The sequence below is a fragment of the Mustela lutreola genome, chromosome X, assembly GCF_030435805.1.
Source record: "Mustela lutreola isolate mMusLut2 chromosome X, mMusLut2.pri, whole genome shotgun sequence".
NCBI classification, from domain to species: domain Eukaryota; kingdom Metazoa; phylum Chordata; class Mammalia; order Carnivora; family Mustelidae; genus Mustela; species Mustela lutreola.
Window position 1 is genome coordinate 44,821,919 of NC_081308.1, and position 20,550 is coordinate 44,842,468.

The following is a 20,550-nucleotide window of genomic DNA, read 5'->3' on the forward strand; positions in this document are numbered from 1 at the left end:
AATCAATGAAACAAGATGGGATTGGGAGGGAGACAAACCATAAGTGACTCTTAATCTCACAAAACAAACTGAGGGTTGCTGGGGTGGGGTTTGGGAGAAGGGGTTGGGATTATGGACATTGGGGAGGGTATGTGCTTTGGTGAGTGCTGTGAAGTGTGTAAACCTGGTGATTCAAAGAATTGTACCCCTGGGGATAAAAATATATGTTTATAAAAAATAGAAAATTTAAAAAAAAATAAAAAAGAATAATGTTTATGATTACTACTTTTGGACATATTGCAATTTCTAGTATCCATCCCCTTCACCAAATGTGGAATCTGAGGTTCCACTTTTTTTTTCCTAACTATTGTACTGGGATATGGAAATTTTATTTAAAAAATGTGTACTTCCAAGACAGACTCAGAAAGAAAACACATATATACAGAAAACATGTATACATACATACAGAAAGCACAGATAGAAGTATTGCTACCCTTCTGGGTTTTATTTTTAATTTAGCAGCAAATATTCATCCACTCCAGGCATCCTAGATGTGGACACCCAAATACACACACACACACACACCCCAGCAATAAGTAAATTAATTAATTAATAAAATCTCATATAAATTCAACACTGTCAGAAGCAAAAACTAAAGGAGTTCATGACCTCTTCATCAGCCCTGCAAGGTATATTAGAGGGGACTCATTGAGTCAAAAGAAGATTCCAAAGCAGTATGAACACAAAAGCAGTAAGAATGAATATTTCTGTAAAAAAGTCAGTCAAGGAACTCACAAAATAAAACTCTAAAACATGGAGAGGAAAGGAGTAAAGAATGGGCTCAAACAAATGACTATTAACTTAATATAGACTACTGTATGTAGAAGAGTTTATACAGAAACTAATGCTAACCATATATCAAAAACCCCTAATCAACAATCAAATAATAAAGAGAAAGAAATCCAAATATACCATAAAGAAAGTCAGCAAAACATGAAAGAGAGAAAAACAAGGAAGGATCAGAGAAAATCTCCAGAAACATACAATAAATACTATCTATCAATATTTGTTTTGAATGTAAATTAATTAAAGGCTCCAAGCAAAAGACATATGATGACAGAATGGATAAAAATAGCATGACCCATCTATATGCTACCTACAAGAGATTCATTTTAGACCTAAATAATCTGCAAATTGAAACTGAGAGGATGGAGAAATATCTATCATGCAAATGGGTGTCAAAAAAAAAAATACCCACAAGGGTAGCAATACTTATATCAGAAAAAATAGACTTTAAAACAAAGACTGTAACAAGAGACAAAAAGGACACCATATAATAATAAAGGGGATGGTCCAAGAAGAAAATACAATGATTTCAATATTTATGTACCCAACATGGGAGCACCCAAATATATAAAGCAGTTAATAAAAATAAAGGAACTAATCAACAATACAGTTATAGTAGGGAACTTCAACACCCCACTTACATCAATCGAAAGATCTTCTAAACAGAAAATCAACAACGAAACAATGGCTTTGAATGACACACTGGACTAAATGGATTTAACAAATATATTCAGAACATTCCATCCTAAAATGCCAGAATACACATTCTTTTCAAATGCACATGGAACATTCTCCAGAATATATCACATATTAGGCCACAAAACAACCTCAACAAATTCAAGATCAAAGTCATATGCATCTTTTATAACCACAAGGCTATGAAATTAAAAGTCTACCACCAGGAAAAATCTGGAAAGACCACAAATAGATGAAGGTTATATAACATGCTATTAAATAATAAATGGGTCAACCAAGAAATAATACAAAAAAATTTTTTAAATGTACATGGAGGGGTTCCTGTGTGGCTCAGTCATTAAGCGTTAGCCTTTTGCTCAGGTCATTGTCCCAGGGTCCTGGGATTGAGCCCCGCATCAGTCTCCCTGCCCAGTGTGAAGCCTGCTATTCCCTCTCCCACTCCCTCTGCTTGTGTTCCTTCTTTCTCTGTCTCTCTCTCTGTCAAGTAATACATAAAATCTTTTAAAAAAATGTACATGGAAAAAAATGAAAATGAAAACATAATGGTCCGAAATCTTCGAGATGCAGACAAAGTGGTTCTAAGAGGGAAAGTTAGAGAAATACAGGCCTACTTCAAGAAGTAAGTAAAATCATGAATAACCTAAACTTAAATACTTTAGTTAACTTAAGTAACTTAAACCTAAAGAAGCTAGAAGAAGAACAAACAAAACCTAAAACCAGCAGAAGGAAGTAAATAAGAAAGATTAGTGAAGAAATAAATGAAGTAGAAACTAAAAACCAAACAAACAAATAAACACATTAGAACAGATTGATAAAACCAGGAGCTGGTTCTTTGAAAAATTTAATAAAATTTATAAAGTTCTAGCCAGACTTTTCAAGAATAAAAAAAGAGTAAAAGTCAAATAAATAAAATCACAAGTGGGAGAAGAGAAATAACAACCAACACCACAGAAATACAATAATTGGAGAATATTATGAAAAACTATATGCCTCAAAATTGGACCATGTAGAAGAAATGGATACATTCCTAGAAAACATATGAACTACCAAAACTGAAACAGGAAGAAATAGAACACTTGAGCAGACTGATAACCAGCAAAGAAATTGTATCAGTAATCAAAAAAATTCCCAAGAAATGAAAGTCCAGGACCACATAGCTTCCCAGGGAATTCTACCAAAAATTTAAAGAAGAGTTAATACCTATTCTGAAACTATACAAAAAAATGGAAAAGGAAGGAAAACTTCCAAATTCATTCTATGAGGCCAACATTACCCGGATACCGAAAGCAGATTAACACTTCACTAAAAAAGAGAAATAGAAGCCGATAAAAAAAACTAGCAAACCAAGTTCAACAATATATATATATAAGAAAATCATTCACCATGATCAAGTGCCATTTATTCCTGGGTTGTGACGGTGGTTCAATATTTGCAAATCAATCAAGATAAGCACCATATGATCATTTCAATACACAGAAAAAGCATAACATCCACTCATGATAAAAAGCCTCAACAAAGTAGGTTTAGAGGGAACATAACTTGACATAATAAAAGCCATATATGAAAAGCCCACAGCTAACAGTCCTCAATGAAGAAAAACAGAGAGCTTTTCCCCTAAGGTCAGGAACAAGGCAAGGATGTCCAGGTCTCAGCACTTTTATCCAACACAGTACTGGAAGTACTAGCCACAGCAATCAGACAAGAAAAAGAAATGAAATGCATCCAAATCAGTAGAGAAAAACTAAAACTTTCACTACTTGCAGATGACATGATACTCTACATAGAAAACCCGAAAAACTCCACCAAAAAACTGCTAGAACTGATCAACAAATTCACTAAAGTTATAGGATACAAAATCAATATACAGAAATCTGTTGCATTTCTATACATCAATAATGAAGCAGCAGAAATAGAAATTAAGAAAACAATCCCATTTACAACTGCATCAAAAATATAAAATGCTTAGTAATAAACTTACCTAAGGAAGTAAAAGACCTGAAAACTATAAAACAGTGATAAACGAAATTGAAGAGGACACAAAGAAATGGAAAGACATTCCATGCTCATGGATTGTAAGAACAAATATTGTTAAAAGGTCTATAGTATTCAAAGCTATCTACACATTTAATTCTACCCTTATCAAAATATCAATAGCAATTTTTTTCACAGAGCTAGAACAAACAATCCTAAAATTTGTTCGGAACCACCAAAGACCCAGAATAGCCAAAGCAATCTTGAAAAAGAATAGCAGAGGTGGAGGCATCACAATTCTGACTTCAAATTATACTACAAAGCCATAATTATCAAAACAGTATGATGCTGGCACAAAAGTAGACACATAGATCAATAGAACCAAATAGAAAACCTAGAAATAAACCCACAATTGTATGGTCAACTAATCTTTTGCAAACCATGAAAAAATATCCAATGAGAAAAGGACAGTCTCTTCAACAGATGGTGCTGGGAAAATTAGACAGCAGCATGTAAAAGAATGAAACTGGACCACTTTCTTACACCATACACAAAAATAAATTCAAATGGAAGTGTGATACAAGAAACCATCAAAATCATATAAGAGATCATAAGCAGGGCATAAAAGCAAGGTGGGCTTTTCTGTGTGATGAACATTATCGCCTAATTATTTCTATCCTGCACAAAATACATCACTACTTCTTGGGATCCTCAAAACACAAGGGCCCTTGTTACTAGACAGTTGCTGCACAGTACAGGATGAATGCTCCTAGGGTGCTAATTGGTGATGACAATTGATTCATGAAGTTAAATGGTACTCATTGTTATGTTACAGCGAAGGATCAGGTTTGAGAACCTGTTTCCTTCCTCTTTAGGTAGCAGGCAGGGACTGGAGGTTGAAGAGTCTGAAAGGATTGAAGGAGGTTGGCTTCTCGGTAACAGGCTTTGCAGGCCATTTTTATTATAGTACACTCATGTGGGAATAAATGACTTATTTTTGAATTTTTATGGATTAAAAAATAGTTTATAACATTCACTTAGTAAAGAATTCAGTAACTCTCCAAGTGAGTTAAGTATATTGATAAATGTCTCCCCCATCCATTTTTAAGTGGTAGCACACTGAGCACACTGTTCTATACCTTGCTCTTTGAAATTAGCAGGCAACCAGAAAAAAAAAAAAAACCTACATGTTTATCAGTGTGGGCAGTAATTAAATGAATTTGCTATACCCATGAAATCTGATATCATGAAGAACTTAAAAATGATGATGCAGGGGCACCTGGCTGGTTCAGTAGGTTGATTATTTATTTCTGGTTATATATTACTTTCACAGAATGAAAATATCAGCACATAACAAAAGGTATATATTAAAGCCTCCACCCCACACCAGGTTCCTAGACCCCTAGTTCCATTCCTGATTAGGGTACTCAAGATTCAAAAAATTAAAATATGACAGGGCTTTCATGATATAATATATATGTAAGCAAAGAAACTCAGTGCACTAGTATCAGAGCTAGGATAGAATTCTGTTCCTTTTGTGAACCAAGCTCTTTCTGACTTTCAGGGCCTCAGATATGTTGTTCCCACTATGTAGAAAACGTGTTCCCCCACACTTGTCTGTCTGTCTGTCTGTCTGTCTCTTACTGTCTTTTTGGGTCTCAGCTTAGAACTTTCTTCCTTTAGAGTCCACTGCAACCCCGGAGGGATTTCCATTCTGTGTGATGTCAGAGTATCCTGAATGTCTTGATCTCAGAGGCTCTTATACCTGTTTGCTATAGTTTCTTTTATGTTTTATGTCTCTTTTAGCAGAAATCATGAAGTCTGTCTCACTAGTTTTTGCATCTCAGAATCCAACACAGTGCCTGACAGGCAGATTTGGGAAAAGTCTATCTTATTTGGACCCCAAGACCCAATACAAAAACTGTCCCCATTGTCTCCTCATTATCCAACACAGATTAGAGTTGTCTGAAAGAGCACAAATAAAGAAGTTGGAGTTTTGGGGTGTCTGGGTGGTTCAGTGGGTTAAAGCCTCTGCCTTTGTCTCAGGTCATGGTCTCAGGGTCCTGGGATTGAGCCCTTCATCGGGCTCTCTGCTCAGCAGGGAGCCTGCTTCCCCCCCCCCTCTGCCTGCCTCTCTGCCTACTTGTGATCTCTGTCTGTCAAATAAATAAATAAAATTTTTAAAAAGGAAGAAGTTGGAGTTTTAGTGGGTGGAAGATGATGGAAGCTCATCACTAATATCCCAAATGGACAAAGATCTTTTTAAGGCTCAGGAAAATATAATTGGAAATAGAATTGGGGGTAGGAGATTTCTGGGAATGATTCTTGCTCCTCATAAGAGAAGTATGGGAGAGGGCTATCTTTTTTTTCTGCTGGATAACACTGTGCCGAGACTTGATGCCTGAAACTCTTATTTCAGAGGAAATAATGCAAAATGAAGTATCTTTTGATGTCAGAAGGTTCATTTCTTGAACCCTTTGGAGACAGATAGCAGCTATATGCTGACTTCAGAGAATCCTTCCATACATGCTAAAAAGAAGCTAGCCAAAATGCTGGCTTCCCAAACAACCCAGGATTGTACAATTTCTTCCAGTGTCCACTGGAGGGCGCTACTCCACCACTGATACTCTGTGATGGTCCAGTGAGTGTAAATGTGAATCATTTACAGCCAATTATTCTATGCCCTCACAGCACAAAGCTCCTAAATGTACAATCGTTCCAGGACTTAGGTGTGTGGACAAAAAAGATAAGATAGAAATATCAATGATCTTGTCCCCAGCCTTATATTCCCCATGTATATATAGTCTAAGGATCCCAGGTGTCCTGGTATATTTCCCACCACACTGATGTGTGGCTAACACAGGCACAGGGTAGATGGTCTTCCTGGAGTGGCATGTGCTATTCAGCAACTGTTTGTAAAGGATACCATAATCTAGGACTGAGGGATTATCTTAGGTTGTGAAATGCAAAATGGCTAATTATACAGAAGACTGTTAATGACTGTTAATTGTCTGTTCACCTGTTTCACCATCTTCATGTGTAACTTTCTAATATGGCCCTAAGTTCAAAGCCCTTTCTCTTTCCTGAAAATAAGAGCTTCCAAAAGTGTGGAACACAGAAAACTGATGACACCCACAAAAATTTTAGTGCTACTTAGATATTAAAACTTACATAGTAATATATACGTTTTATTTGACAATAAACATATAGCATATCACAGCCATATCAAGGTGTTTGTGGGACGATGGGAAAGAGCATTGATATTACATATCCTTTGGAAATTTTTCATAAATTTTCTTCTAAATATCTCTGACTCCCCCCCCCCCAGAATTCTTTCCTTATTAGCAATTACCCAGTTTTTTAACTCTCTTTCTAAATACTCCATCTCTTATCAGACTTCTTGATTTTTTAAAATAGAAGATTCTCCATTTTCCTTTCCTTCTGTCATTGTTTTCTCAGAAGCCAACTACAAGCTTCCAACTTGCATTCTTTTTACCAGGAACAATTTTTTTCAATAAAGGACTCTCCTCAGGACAGTTTTGGAGTGACAGCAGGACATTATAAGTGGCAGTGATTTTTCCCTCTCAGAAAACATTCAAACAAATTGCTTTTTCCTCTCAAAGCAGAAAATGTAAGTACATGTCAAGAAGAAAAAAGCCATACTTAACCTCTTTGTGTGTTCTGAGCATTTTGCCGCAGTCTTAAAAGTCATTCAATTTTACTGAAAACATGAGACAAAAACAGCAGAGTGGTATCCAGAGTTGTCAACAATCTTAAAAGTGTAGAATAAATGACTGAGTTCTGAAAGATGTGCATCTTTTCTGATAACAATGCTATGAAAGTAGAAACAAAACACAAGAAAAAATCTGGGAAGACCATAAGTACATGGAAATTAACAAATGCTACTAAATAATGAATGGGTCAACCAAGAAATAAGAGGAAATCCAAAAATACATAAAGACAAATGAAAATGAAAACACAACAATCCAAAGCTTTTAGGATGCAGCAAAAGTGCTTCTAAGAGGGAAGTTTATAGGAATAAAGACCTACTTCCAGAAGCAAGAAAAATGTTGAATAAGCAACCTAACTTTATATCTAAAGGAGTGAGAAAGAGAAGAACAAATGAAACCCAAAGCCAGCAGAAGGAAGGAAAAAAGAGACTAGAGTAGAAATAAATGACATAGAAACTAACAAACAAACAAACAAAAAAACCGAGAACAGATCAGTGAAAACGGGAGCTGGTTCCTTGAAAAGATCAACAAAATTGACAAACATTTAGGCAGACTCATCAAAAAATATATTGAGAGAGGATTTAAATAAATAAAATCATAAATGAAAGAGGAGAAATAAAAACCAATACCACAGAAATACAAAGGCTTGTAAGAGAATGTGATGAAAAATTATATGACAACAAAATGGCCAACCTAGAAGAAATGGATAAATTCCTAGAAACATATAACCTCCCAAAACTGGATCATGAAGAAATGGAAAATTTTAACAGACCAATAATGATAGTAATGCAATTGAATCTGTCACCAAAAAACAAACAACAAACAAAATTCCAGGTCCACACAGCTTCACATATGAGGCCTATTAAATATTTAAAGAAGAGTTAATACCTATTTTTCTCAAACTACTCCAAAAATAGAAGAGGAAAGAAAACATCCAAATTCATTCTATGAGGATAGCATCACCCTGATGCCAAAACCAGATACAGACACTACAAAAGAGGGAGGGGGGATGGGAGAGAGAGAACTACAGGCCAATATCTTTGATGAACATAGATGCAAAGTCCTGAAAAAATTATTAGCAACACAAATCCAAAAATACTTTTAAAAAATCATTATGATCAAGTTGAATTTATTCCTATGATGCAAATGTGGTCCCACATTCACAAGTCAATCAATGTAATACAGAGGAGCTAAGATGGCACAGTAGTAGGAGGACCCTAGGCTTGCTCCTGCACGCTAGTGGGACAACCCTTCTGGGTTAAACCTGCCTCAATTCCAACATGGCGAGACCCTTCCACAGAAGATGAGTGCAGGCCCCTGCCATACAAGGTCCCTTAAGTTAGGAGTTTTAAACCTCAGCTGACCTGGATGGGATAGAACCCAAAGTGCAGTGCACTGGTTCAGGCAGGCAAGCAACCCAGACACAAACAGTGAGAAAACAGCAATCTGAAAAACACATGGAATGCATGAGGAGAAATTATTCACTCTTCTGGAAGGGCTTCCCTGATAGCAGCAAGCACAACTCCCCTCTCCAGGGGCAAATTCACTAACCCTGATTCCAAAACCAAAAACCTCAATGAAAAAGAGAACTAAAAGCCAATATCCCTGATGAACACAGATGCAAAATTTCTCAACAAAATACCAACAAATCAAATACAACAGTACATTAAAAGAATCATCCACCACAATCAAGTGGGATTTATTCCTGGGTTGCAGGGGTGGTTCAATATTTGTAAATCAATCAATGTGAATCCCCACATTAATAAAGGAAAAGAGAAGAACCATATGATCCTCTCAAAAGATGCAGAAAATGCATTTGACAAAGTAAAGCATATATTCTGATAAAAAGCCTCAATAAGGTAGAGTTAGAAGAAACATACATCAACATCATAAAAGGCCATATACAAAGAACACACATCTAATATCATCTTTAATGGACAAAAACAGCTTTTCCTTTACAGTCAAGAGCAAGACAGGAATGTCCACTCTTACCACTGTCCTAGCCTCAGCAATCAGATAATAAAAAGAAACAAAAGGCATCTGGGTCAGGAAGGAAGAAGTCAAACTTTCACTATTTGCAAATGATCTGATACTCTATGTAGAAAACCTGAAGGACTACACCAAAAAATTGTTAAAACTGATACACAAATTCATTAAATTCACAGGATATAAAATCAATGTGCAGATATCAGTTGCATTTCTATACACCAAAAATGAAGCTAAAGAAAGAGAATTTGGAGTGTTAATACAGCATTACCTTGATTGTGGTCAAGGTTTTATGGTTGTATGCATAATTGAAGAACTAGTCTTTTAGTATTTGATAGCTATTGTCCAACTCAGCAGAAGATCCTGAAGCCACTGATGAATTCGTGAGATTCTGATAGAGGCCTTTACCTGTATCAGATTTGTCTTACTCATTAAGTAAGTTAAAAACCAAATATTATGCCAGAATTAAATTTAGGAAAACATTAAGTATTTATTAGTATATATCAGGTTAATACTTCAGCTTCCCACTCCCCCCACACACATCAAATGACCTGGCCTCCTAGTGCTGACTAGTGGTTCCAGAGCAGTGCAGGTGATATCTGAAGAGCTAGTTAGATAAAATGGGTCATAAGACCTTAAAGCAATAAGAGTATTGCTTAAGCAATACTCTTGCTTATTGCTTAAGCAATAAGATATAAGAGTGGAAGACAAATGGAGGAGGGAGGTAGATGTGATGAGTGGAGGTAGTTAGGTCATTTCTATGAGTGCACTTGTATGAAAATATATATTGTTTACTTTGGATTTGTTTGTTTATAAACTTCAATGCATATTTTATGCAAATTCAGTAATATACATGTATACACATGTACACACATAGATATTCAAACATAAATATGATAGATTTAATGGATTTTATTTATTCATGTTTAAACAGGTTAATGCATGGACATAACAGCATGTACAGTAAATGTTCAAGAATTCTCAAAAACACTGGTTAGTTCATCAGGTAAATGCAAATAAAAACCACAATGAGATATTAACTTACACCTGTCAGAATGGCTAAAATCAAAAAAGCAAGAAGTAAGAAGTGTTTGTGAGAATGTGGAGAAAAAAGAACTTTCATACACTGTTGGTGGAAATATAATTTGGTAAAGCCACTGTGGAAAACAGTATTGAGGGTCCTCAAAAAATAAAAAAAAAAGAAATACCATATAATCCAATAATTCCACTGGTGGTTATTAGAAAACACAATAAAAGAGAAACACCAATTCAAAGCGATATATGCACCACTATGTTTATTGCAGCACTATTTACAATACACTAGATATGGAAGCAACCTAAGTGTCCATCAAGAGACAAATGGATAAGGGAGATGTAGTATACATATATAGTGGACTATTACACAGCCATACAAAGGATGAGGTTGTGCCATTTGTAACAACATGAATGGACCTAGAAGGTATTGTGCTAAGTGAAATAAGTTAGACTGAGAAAGACAAATACTGTATGATTTCATTCATATGTGGAATCTAAAAAAAAAGTGAATAAACAAACAAAAAGCAGAATCAAAAATATGAATACTTATAAATACAGAGAACAAACTGATGGTTGCCAGAGGAGAGGGGATGGGGATGGGCGAAATGGGTGAAGTGGAGTGGCAGATACAGGCTTCCAGTTATGGAAAGAATAAATCACAGAAATAAAAGAAACAGCATAAGGAATATAGTCAGTGATACTGTAATAGCTTTGGTGAGCATAGCATAATACGTAAACTTATTGAATCACTATTATGTACATCTGAAACTGATGTGACATTGTGTGTCAACTATACTCAAATAAAAAATTTTAAAAAAGAAAGTAAGCAACAAGGAAACTTTTGGAGATAATGAATATATCTATTACCTTGATTGTGGTCAAGGATGCATGCATATGTCCAAATTGTATATATTAAATATGTGCAGGTTTTTGTCTATTGATTATCCCTTAATAAAGATATTTTTAAAGAAGAAATTTTAATTCATTTTTTAATTTATTTGAGAGAGAGTGTGTGAGAGAGAGTGAGCAAGGGGAGGGGCAGAGGGAGAAAGAATCCTCCAGAAGACTTCCCACTGCATGTGGAGGCAGATCTCGATCCCAAGACCCTGAGATCATGACCTGGATCAAAATCAAGAGTTGGCCGCCTAGCTGACTGAGCCACCCAGGCACCCCAAAGTTTTTTTTTTTTTTTTAAGAAAGTATATGAAGATGTTTATATTTGGCTGTTTTGTGGCAATAGGATAATAATTTTTTCTTTGCAATTTTATACTTTTTTGTTTTTCCTTACATTGTAAATTTGTTGTTTTTGAAATCAGAAATAAATGGACTTTCTCTGTGCAAAAACAAAAACAAAAGCAAAACACTGGTTAATTGTTTCCCCACTCCTTTTTCCTCAAATGATGCATACATTTTTCTGAAATTTTTTTTTACCATAGGCAAGAAATAACTATATTTTAATTTATATACTTCCTAAATAAATCTGAATTTTATAAAAATACAATAATAGCTCTTTTCAGTGCCTGGCACATAGTGGGTGCTCTTAGTTTATACATTCATAGATATTTATTGAATATTGATACATCAGATTCTGTACTAAGCACTTGGGGTTCCTAAGAATTGGATAGGATCCTTACCCTCAAAATGCTTACAGAAAACAACAAGCAAATACAATTTATAATTTGATAAAAAGGCCAGAATAAAAGTTTGTTCCTTATGTGCATCATTTTCTCTCTGACTTTCAAGACCTCATATATATTATTTCCTTTCTCTGGGAAATTCTAGTTCTCTTTCCACCTGAACAACTCCTATTTATTTGTTATGTCTCATATGGAAATTCTCCTCTTCTGAAAGGCTCTGGCTTACACTCATCTGGATATGTATTATGAAGACATCTTGAATTCCCCGATCACTGTGAGAATCTACTACAGTTTGCTGAAGTTTCTTGTTTTGTTGTCTGTCTTCTCCAACATGCTGTGAGGTCCACAAAGACTGAGACCAAAAAGACTGAGCTCCACAAAGACTTAGACCAGGTATGAGACTGAGACCTACTTCAGGATTTGGCATACTGATGTAAGGGAATGCACTATGATAGCTGGAAGCCTCAGTTCATAGAAAAAGGATGAAAAGCAGAAATAATGCATCCACATCAATTTCCTATTCATATGTCACCAATAAAGCTGATGAACAGACATAGCTAAAGAATTGAAATTTACTGATAGAGGTTCTTTTCTTAATATACTAACTAGTGCAAGTTTTTATTCAGTGAGTAAAAGGAAACTGGAAATATTATCTGGGGGCAATGGTTTTACGAAAGATTTCCTACTTCATGAAAAGAGCCCCACAGAAAGAGACAGGTCTTCTTTTTCTGCTTGACACTGTTCTTCCTGGCTCTAATTCCCAGAACACTTATTGTAGAGAAAAGCACCCCAACTACTTCTTTCCCAGAGACTCTGGGGAAGAAAGCATCACTCATCCCCTTTGAATTTCTCCAGTGTTAAACAGTAAAATCATCCAATAATGTGACATTACTTGCAATGTCCACCGGAGGGTGATATGCCACTGCTGGTACTCCCCTTTTATAGCATGGCCTAAATTTAACCACTAAATTTAGCCACTTATAATTTATAATATAAGAATACATTATAAATAAAAGAAGCCCTTTTGAAGGTGTGAAGACATAAAGGAAAAGATGGAAATGGCACCAACCCTGCCCCCATTCCTTAGAATAGACTAGATTCCCAGGGGTCTTGTAATGCTTTGCCTCCAACCTGATATGTGACTAACGGGGCACAGAGTTTGTGCTTTCTCCTGGGGTATAGTTGGTCTCCTTAGGCTACTTTATATCTCACCCTGGAGAGAGGACAAGATTAGGAAAGGAGTATCATTATTGTAACCATTCTAGAGATGAGGACCCTGAGACTGAAGCCTGTAGACTGTAGGAATAAAATGGAGGTAAAGCTGGAGAGAAAATAAGGTGGGGTAAGATGAAGTTCCATCTAGGGTAATTCTCCTTTTAACAGTTTGGATGGACAAGGACCGGAACATGTCTATGAGGACAGAGAGGAAACAGTGGATATTGTTTGACTCCATTAAAAGGGGACAGCGCATTTAGCATCCTGCAGAATTGTGGCTTACTACTCCTTTTTTACCCTATCACTGGACTGCTCTCTCACTTCAAGTGGCTCAAAAAAAAATGGCATCTGAGAGAATGCACATGGAAGTGTCTTAATCCTAGAGCTGAATACAATTATGACCATTAGTTCTGTCCTGATCTAATAAGAGCAATAACCACAGCAAATTCTTGGTGCGTATCAGTCACTGTGCTGGGAGACTATATATATGACTTCATTTAGTCCTTACAGTGAGGGAGAGTGTGGGTTTTTACAGGTTTTATAAACCAGACAGCAGTAGGTAAAAGAGTTGGCATTTTAGCCCAGACCCACAAGCCAAGTCCTTGCACTTTCTTTGAAATCAGAGATGCCTAGAGCAGTTTTAGACACAGACCACTGTCAGTGTCCATGATGGCTTTAATGGTGCATGGACATTTACTATATAGCTTTAAAGTGTGTGATTTTTTTTGTGCAACAGAAAAAAGCTAATGCATAAAGCAACATTAAGGCTTTCCTTGGAGGGAGGGGGGAAAAACACTGACATCACACAACCTGTGTGGAAACTCCCAAGACTCCCTTAAACACCTCTGTTCTTTTCCCAATATTCCTCATTGGTTCTAAGCTGCTTATTTTTTCTCTTTCTCTCCAAATCTCTGTCCTTGGTATCTGGGAGATAATCCCCTTTCTCAACAGTTTGTCCATCCTCAGGTTCTAGCATTGTCTCCCATCCCTTTTCACCACACAACTGTCCCCTACCTGCATTCCCACAAGTGGAAAGGCAGCCTAGGACCCATAAATGGTATGCAGGTTAACAATGCTCTCTGAAACCCTCTGAATGTGAGTTTTTAACAAAATAAACTCATGAGTGATTTGCACATGGCACAGAGAAGCAGAAACATCAATATTGACTTTTAAGGAAAAGTCACTCCGAAAAAGAAAATACCTATGCACACATTTATTGGTACAGAAATACTGACATGGTAGAAGCATGAAGGTGAGCATTTTCTTTTTCTTTCTCTCTGGATCCCATCCATGCAATGGACAATGGAATGTCATATAGGTCTAATTCTAGGTGCAATTGATCTTTTCTGACCACAAATCTGACTGAATCTCCTAGGGGTATATGTGCATGTTCAAGTTCTCTCCCTCTCTCTCTCCCTTTTCTACCTCAACCCAACCTCTAGATGGTAAAGGGATGGGCCAAGCTATTCCAAATAACAAAGGAGGAACTTGAGGAGTAGAGGGTCGTGTTAGGGAAACCAAGTCATAAATTCCCTTCCTCTAGGCTGGGGTAGGGAGGATGATGGAAAATGAGAGCTAACAATTGAAGGATGATAGCTTCTGTGTGATGGCTGCCATGTTATTTGCAATACATGGAAACACATACCTATTTAACTCATTTATAAGTTGTTATGTCAAGTTAATTCAATGTATATGGTATGCACATCTAAAGAAATACATGTACAGAAGAGAGACAAACAGCAAGAAAAAGAGATGGAAAGAGTTCTGGGCCCTTTTATCCAAGGGAGAGAACACTCAGAATATTTATTTCTACTTTACTCCTTCAAAATATTATTATAGTCAAAAGATAGGCGGGAAAAGGCAACCTATCCATGAGAAGAGGTTGGTTAAACAAGTTACAAAGATCCACATTTTTAAATTCTACAAAGCTATTAAATGATGGTATTTATACCTATCATTTGATAGGAAAAGACACTCTCACCACCTATTGTTTGATAAAAACCTCAGATATAAAGAAATTACATATAAATTGATGCTGATCTATAATGTACAACATAGAAATACATAGTTTTCTAGTTACTAAGTATTTACTTCTGGAACACTTTATATATGAATACTTAACACATGTTCAAGATAGGAATTTCAAAACATCAAGTAGGACATATATACAGCGCAGACATCTTTCTCATCCTTCTGCCTCCCCATCACCCTACGCACAGGCAGTTTCTAAAACAAAACCAAGGAAAGTGGCAGCATCATGTGAAAACATAAGCACAATGGGGTATGTCACACTAATGAGCCTTAAACATATTATATAAAAACACATTAAATAAACAACATGGCTGAAATCAACGCCTATCTCTAAGTAGCGAAAACGCGAGTGCTGACCTATCTCTAAGTAGCGAAAACGCGAGTGCTGACCTAAATTACACACACGCACGCAGATAATCAACAGGAAACTTCCTAAGAAATGTTCACCAAAGTGTTTGGATATAGGGAGTGGTCCTGCATACCAGATGCGACCATTAAAAACAATCTCGTTCACAATAGCACCGTAACGGTACAGTACATATGAATGATCTGAAAATGATCTACGAGAACTACACGAAGAATAAAGAATAAAAGGCAGGGTTACACAAGGCGACTTGAAAAAGTAGAGACACTACTTGCTTATTGGATTGGAAGATTATGGCTGTTGACAGACAAATGTGTGCTCAGCTTTTTGATCATAAGCAAGTCCAAGTTCGTTGCAAAACACTGAAAGGGAAGGGGTGGAAGCCTGGAGAGACATCACGGGTTCATCAGTCCAGAAACCGACCTCTTTCATACAGCAATCCCTTCACAAGCACTGAGGTGGCTCCCTCGGGGGAAGCGGGGGGAGGGGAATGTTTCGGGCGTGTTGCGGCCCCAGTCACTGCTCCTCTTCGGGAGGAGAGGCAGGGGCTCACTCGGGGGACGCGCTCTGGATGGCCTTGGGCTCCTTCACGGCCTCCTCCCCCCAGTCGCCACCGTCGACCTCCTCGATGACCACACTGCGCACGGTGCCGGCGTCCAGGCAGTGCGGGGCGACGCCATACACGCCGGGGTCAGAGACAGAGGCGTGGAAACTCTGCACCCCGCACCTGCTGCAGAAGCTGTGCAGCGCCGGGTGCGCGTGGGATCGATAGGTGACTATGCTCTCGGCGCCCAGCAGGAGAGTGAAGCGCGAGGCCGGGACGAGAAAGTGTCGGTGCTGCTTCTTCCTGCACAGCCTGCAGCTGCAATCCACCACGCGCAGGTCTGCGGGGGCCCAGACGGCGAAGCGGACCGCGCCGCAGTGGCAGCCTCCGGTGTGATACACCAGGCCTGGGTACTCGAAGGTGTCCAGCAGGAACTTGGCGGCGCCCTCGCAGCTGAGGCCCCGCCGCTTCCTGAACGTCTCCCAGCGCTCCCGCTGCGCGCCCAGGTCCATCTCGCCAGAGGACACGGCGGGCGCCGGGGGCTTCGGGGATCGCAGCGGGCCTTTGGAGCCTGCCTCCCGGGTCCGCCGCCACCAGCGCTTCCGCCGCAACCTTGCGGGATCCCGCCTGGCCGCCGCCGACTTCCTTCCCGCCGCGTGGCTCCCCACGCGGACTTGGAAAGGGGGGCGCCGGGCGCCCATGGCCGGGATGGCTGCACAGGCGGTGGCGGGATCCCCGGGACGCTTTCGCCCCCGCGACTGGGTGCTGGCGCCGTTCCTCACTCTGCCCATGGCGCCTGCAGCCTTCCAAGCGCGCGCCCACCGCCCCTGGTTTCCTAGTAAGTTACTGAGCAGCCTCATTGCGTCAGCCTGATTGGCCACTTGTTGAATGTGATGTAGAGACCCTTTCTTTGACCCTATCAAAACAGCCTTTACTGGCCTGAAATTCTGGCTAAGCCTATCAGCTGCCCCTTCCCTAAATACTATTTCCTATTGTTCATTCTTCAGAAGCTTATCCTTAATATACTGAAAAACTAAAAATGCTGCAGACCTTTTATCTAGCTTGGATGCTGCAGCAGACAGAACAGTTTAAAATAACCACCGTTCATCTAGTGTAGAAGAGACAAACTGAAACATTCACAAAATATGTAGGGTGTAATTGTACTATAGTCAGGGCTAATAAAAATAACGACCCACAATATTATGTTACAACACACCAGCGGACCGAAAGAGAGAAACCGGATGTTAACTTCAATACAGGACAAGAAGTATGCTTTGTAAATTTGTCTTTTAAGAATAAGAGGTAAAAGAAGAAACAATGCACTAATTTGTCCATCTAAACCAAGAAAACGTAACAGCTATGAGAATCATAAATATGAAGGCGAAACTTTGGAAATTGATGTGATCAATAGGCATGGCCAGAGGAGAGACCCCACAAAATGAGCTTGGATCCTCCTTTTTGCCATGTAATGAGTACCTGGGAAAACAGTGAGGAATCTTCCAAATAGTGCTTCCTGAATTTTGTAGTGACATCTACACACACTGGGTGCAAGCAGAGATCCACGCACATATTTAATAATTCTTAATATTTTGTCATATATATGCATGAGAATGTATATACTTTTTGAAGAATATTTTTAAGTAAGATACACAAATCAATGCCACTTAATCTCTCAATATTTCAGCACTCATGTCCTAGGAATAGAGGCTATGACAATACATAAAGGAAAATCTCAACTAAAGTGGATTGGGGATGTGAAAAGGCGGGGTGGGGGGGGGGCGAGTAGGGAAATTACAGGGAGAATTGTCAATTACACACCCCTGAGAGAAGACTCTGGACAGGAAATGATCATTACAGGTCTGTCTTAACAGGGAAATATGTACACTGCATCTCCTACAAGAAATCCACTACCACTGCAACTCAGCCAATGAGAAATGGTCATCACACTGAACTCTTTCTTTTCTCCAACTAACTTGTTCAAAAGAACATCTCCCAACGTCCTCCTTCTTCCCCATAAAATAAATGTTCCTCTCCTTTGTTCGTTGGATTCTCCTAGGGTTTTGCCATAGCTTGCTTTTCCTGAATCAGAACTCTCTGCTATTCCCACATAAACCCAGTTTTGCTGGTAAAATTACTGGCAGCATTATTTTTAAGGCGAACAAGGCATAATTTCTTGTATAGCCACAGTATCCTTATCATACCTACAAATCAATATAATTTTCCAATTTCTTCTAACTCCCAGTATATATTTAAATTTCCTAAATTGTTTCCTAAATGTGTTTTATAAAAAGATTTCCCCCCAAAATAGGATCTATTAAGATTCACACATTAACTTTGGTTATTTCTTTTAGTCTCTGTGATCTACATCATAGCAAATTTTTACTAGACACATCTCTGAAGGCAAGGGAAACAAAAGCAAAAATGAACTATTGGAACTTCATCAACTAAAAAGCTTTTGCACAGTGCTGTAAACAATTAACAAAAATTAAAAGCAACCTTCAGAATGGGAGAAGATATTTGCAAATGACATATCTCATAAAGGGTTAGTATCCAAAATATATAAAGAACTTATGAAACTCAACACCCAAAAAACAAATAATCCAATTAAGAAATGGGCAGAAGATAGGGTACCTGGGCGGCTCAGTCCATGAAGTATCCTGCTCTTGATTTCAGCTGAGGTAGTGATCTCAGGATCTTGGGATTGAGCCCTGCAGAGAGCTGTCTTGTTTCCCTCCCCCTCTGCCCCTCCTTTCTGCTGATGCTCTCTTTCTCTCTCTCAAATAAATAAATAAATATTATAAAAAAGGAAATGGGTAGAAGATATGAATAGACATTTTCCCAAAGAAGATGTACAGGTGGCTAACAGACACATGAAAAATGCTCATCACTCTTGATCAGGAAAATACAAATCAAAACAATCAGCCTCACATCAGTCAGAATGGTTAAAATCAACAACACAGGAAACAACAGATATTGGCGAGGATGTGGAGAAAGGGGAACACTCTTACACCATTGGTGGGAATGTAAGCTGGTACAGCCACTCTGGAAAACAGTATGGAGGTTCCTCAAACAGTTAAAAATAGAACTACCCTACAACCCACCAGTTACACTACTAGGTATTTATCCAAAGGATACAAAAATACTAATTGGAAGGGATACATGCACCTCCAATATTTATAGTAGCATTACCAATAATAGCCAAATGATGGGAAGAGCCCAAATATCCATCAACTGATGAATGTATAAGGAAAATATGGTATGAATACACAGTGGAATATTACTAAACCATAAAAAAGAGTGAAATCTTACCATTTGCAACACTGTGGAGGGAGCTAGAGAGTACTATGCTATGCAAAATAAGTCAGTCAGAGAGGACAAATACCATATGATTTGACTCATATGTGGAATTTAAGAAACAAAACAGATGAACATGGGGGAAAAGAAAGAAAGGCAAACCAGAAAACAGTCTCTTAACTACATAGAAAACAAACTTAAGGTTACTGGAGGGAAGGTAGAGGGTGTTGAAGGGATAATGAGTATTAAGAAGGGCGCTTGTGATGAGCACTGGACATTTTATGTGAGTGATGAATCACTAAGTTCTACTCCTGAAACTAATATTACACTGTATCCTAACTACCTGGGATTTAAATAAAAACTTGAAGTTAAAAAAATAATAATCAAGCAGGCCAGTCAATTATTGATTTTGCCTGATTCTTTCCTTACAGTAGACTTTAGATTGATCTTCTACCCAATATTTTTCCTCTACAGCTAAAAGTCAAATCTAAAGTCTTGATTAGAGTCAAGTTACACATTTTAGCAAGTATGTTGTTTTGGCAGATGTTGTATACTTCATATTGCATCACACCAGAGTTTCATGTTGTCAAGTCATTCCGGTAGTAATGATACTAATAAATGCTCTATTAAGATAGATAGTGATTAAGATAGTGATTGCCAGATTTCTCCATTGTAGAGGTACAGTTTTCCTTTTGCAATAAGCAAGGAACCTGAGGGGTGTTATTTTGACACTGTGTGAATATCTTGTTCCTCTCCAACATTTGCTTAATGCTTTAAGAATCCACTGATAACCTTTTACTGAATCAATTATTTCAATTGTTTGTTTTTTATTACAAAGTGGTGACTTTTAAAATATTTTATTTATTTATCTGAAAGACTTGGAGGGAGAGGAGCAGAGCTCTCCGCTGTGCAGGTAGCCTGACATGGGGCTTGATCCCAGTGCCATTTGTTGAAAAGGCTTTCCTTCCTTCACTGAATTATTGTACCACTATAAAAAACAAAATGAACATATTTGTGTGGTTCTACTTCTGGGCTCTTTATTCTGCTCCATTGATTTATGTGTCTATACCTGCATTAATTCCACATAGTCTTAAGTAGTGTAACTATATAGTAAGACTTTGTATCACATAAAGTCGTTCCTGACATTTTATTCTCTTTCAAGATTATTTAAGCTATTCCAGGGCCTGTGATTTTCCCTGTAAATTTTAGGATAGGCTTGTC

The 20,550-nt window shown here is 37.9% G+C and overlaps 1 protein-coding gene across 1 annotated transcript; it reads right to left on the minus strand.

Moving 5' to 3' along the window:
• Nucleotides 1-14,343: 14,343 nt before the first annotated feature.
• Nucleotides 14,344-16,899, minus strand: LOC131822040 (centromere protein V-like protein 3). Its single transcript, XM_059158419.1, has one exon. The coding sequence runs from the start codon at nucleotides 16,893-16,895 to the stop codon at nucleotides 16,041-16,043; it is 855 nt and encodes a 284-aa protein (XP_059014402.1). The 5' UTR covers nucleotides 16,896-16,899; the 3' UTR covers nucleotides 14,344-16,040.
• Between the last annotated feature and the right edge of the window lie 3,651 nt (nucleotides 16,900-20,550).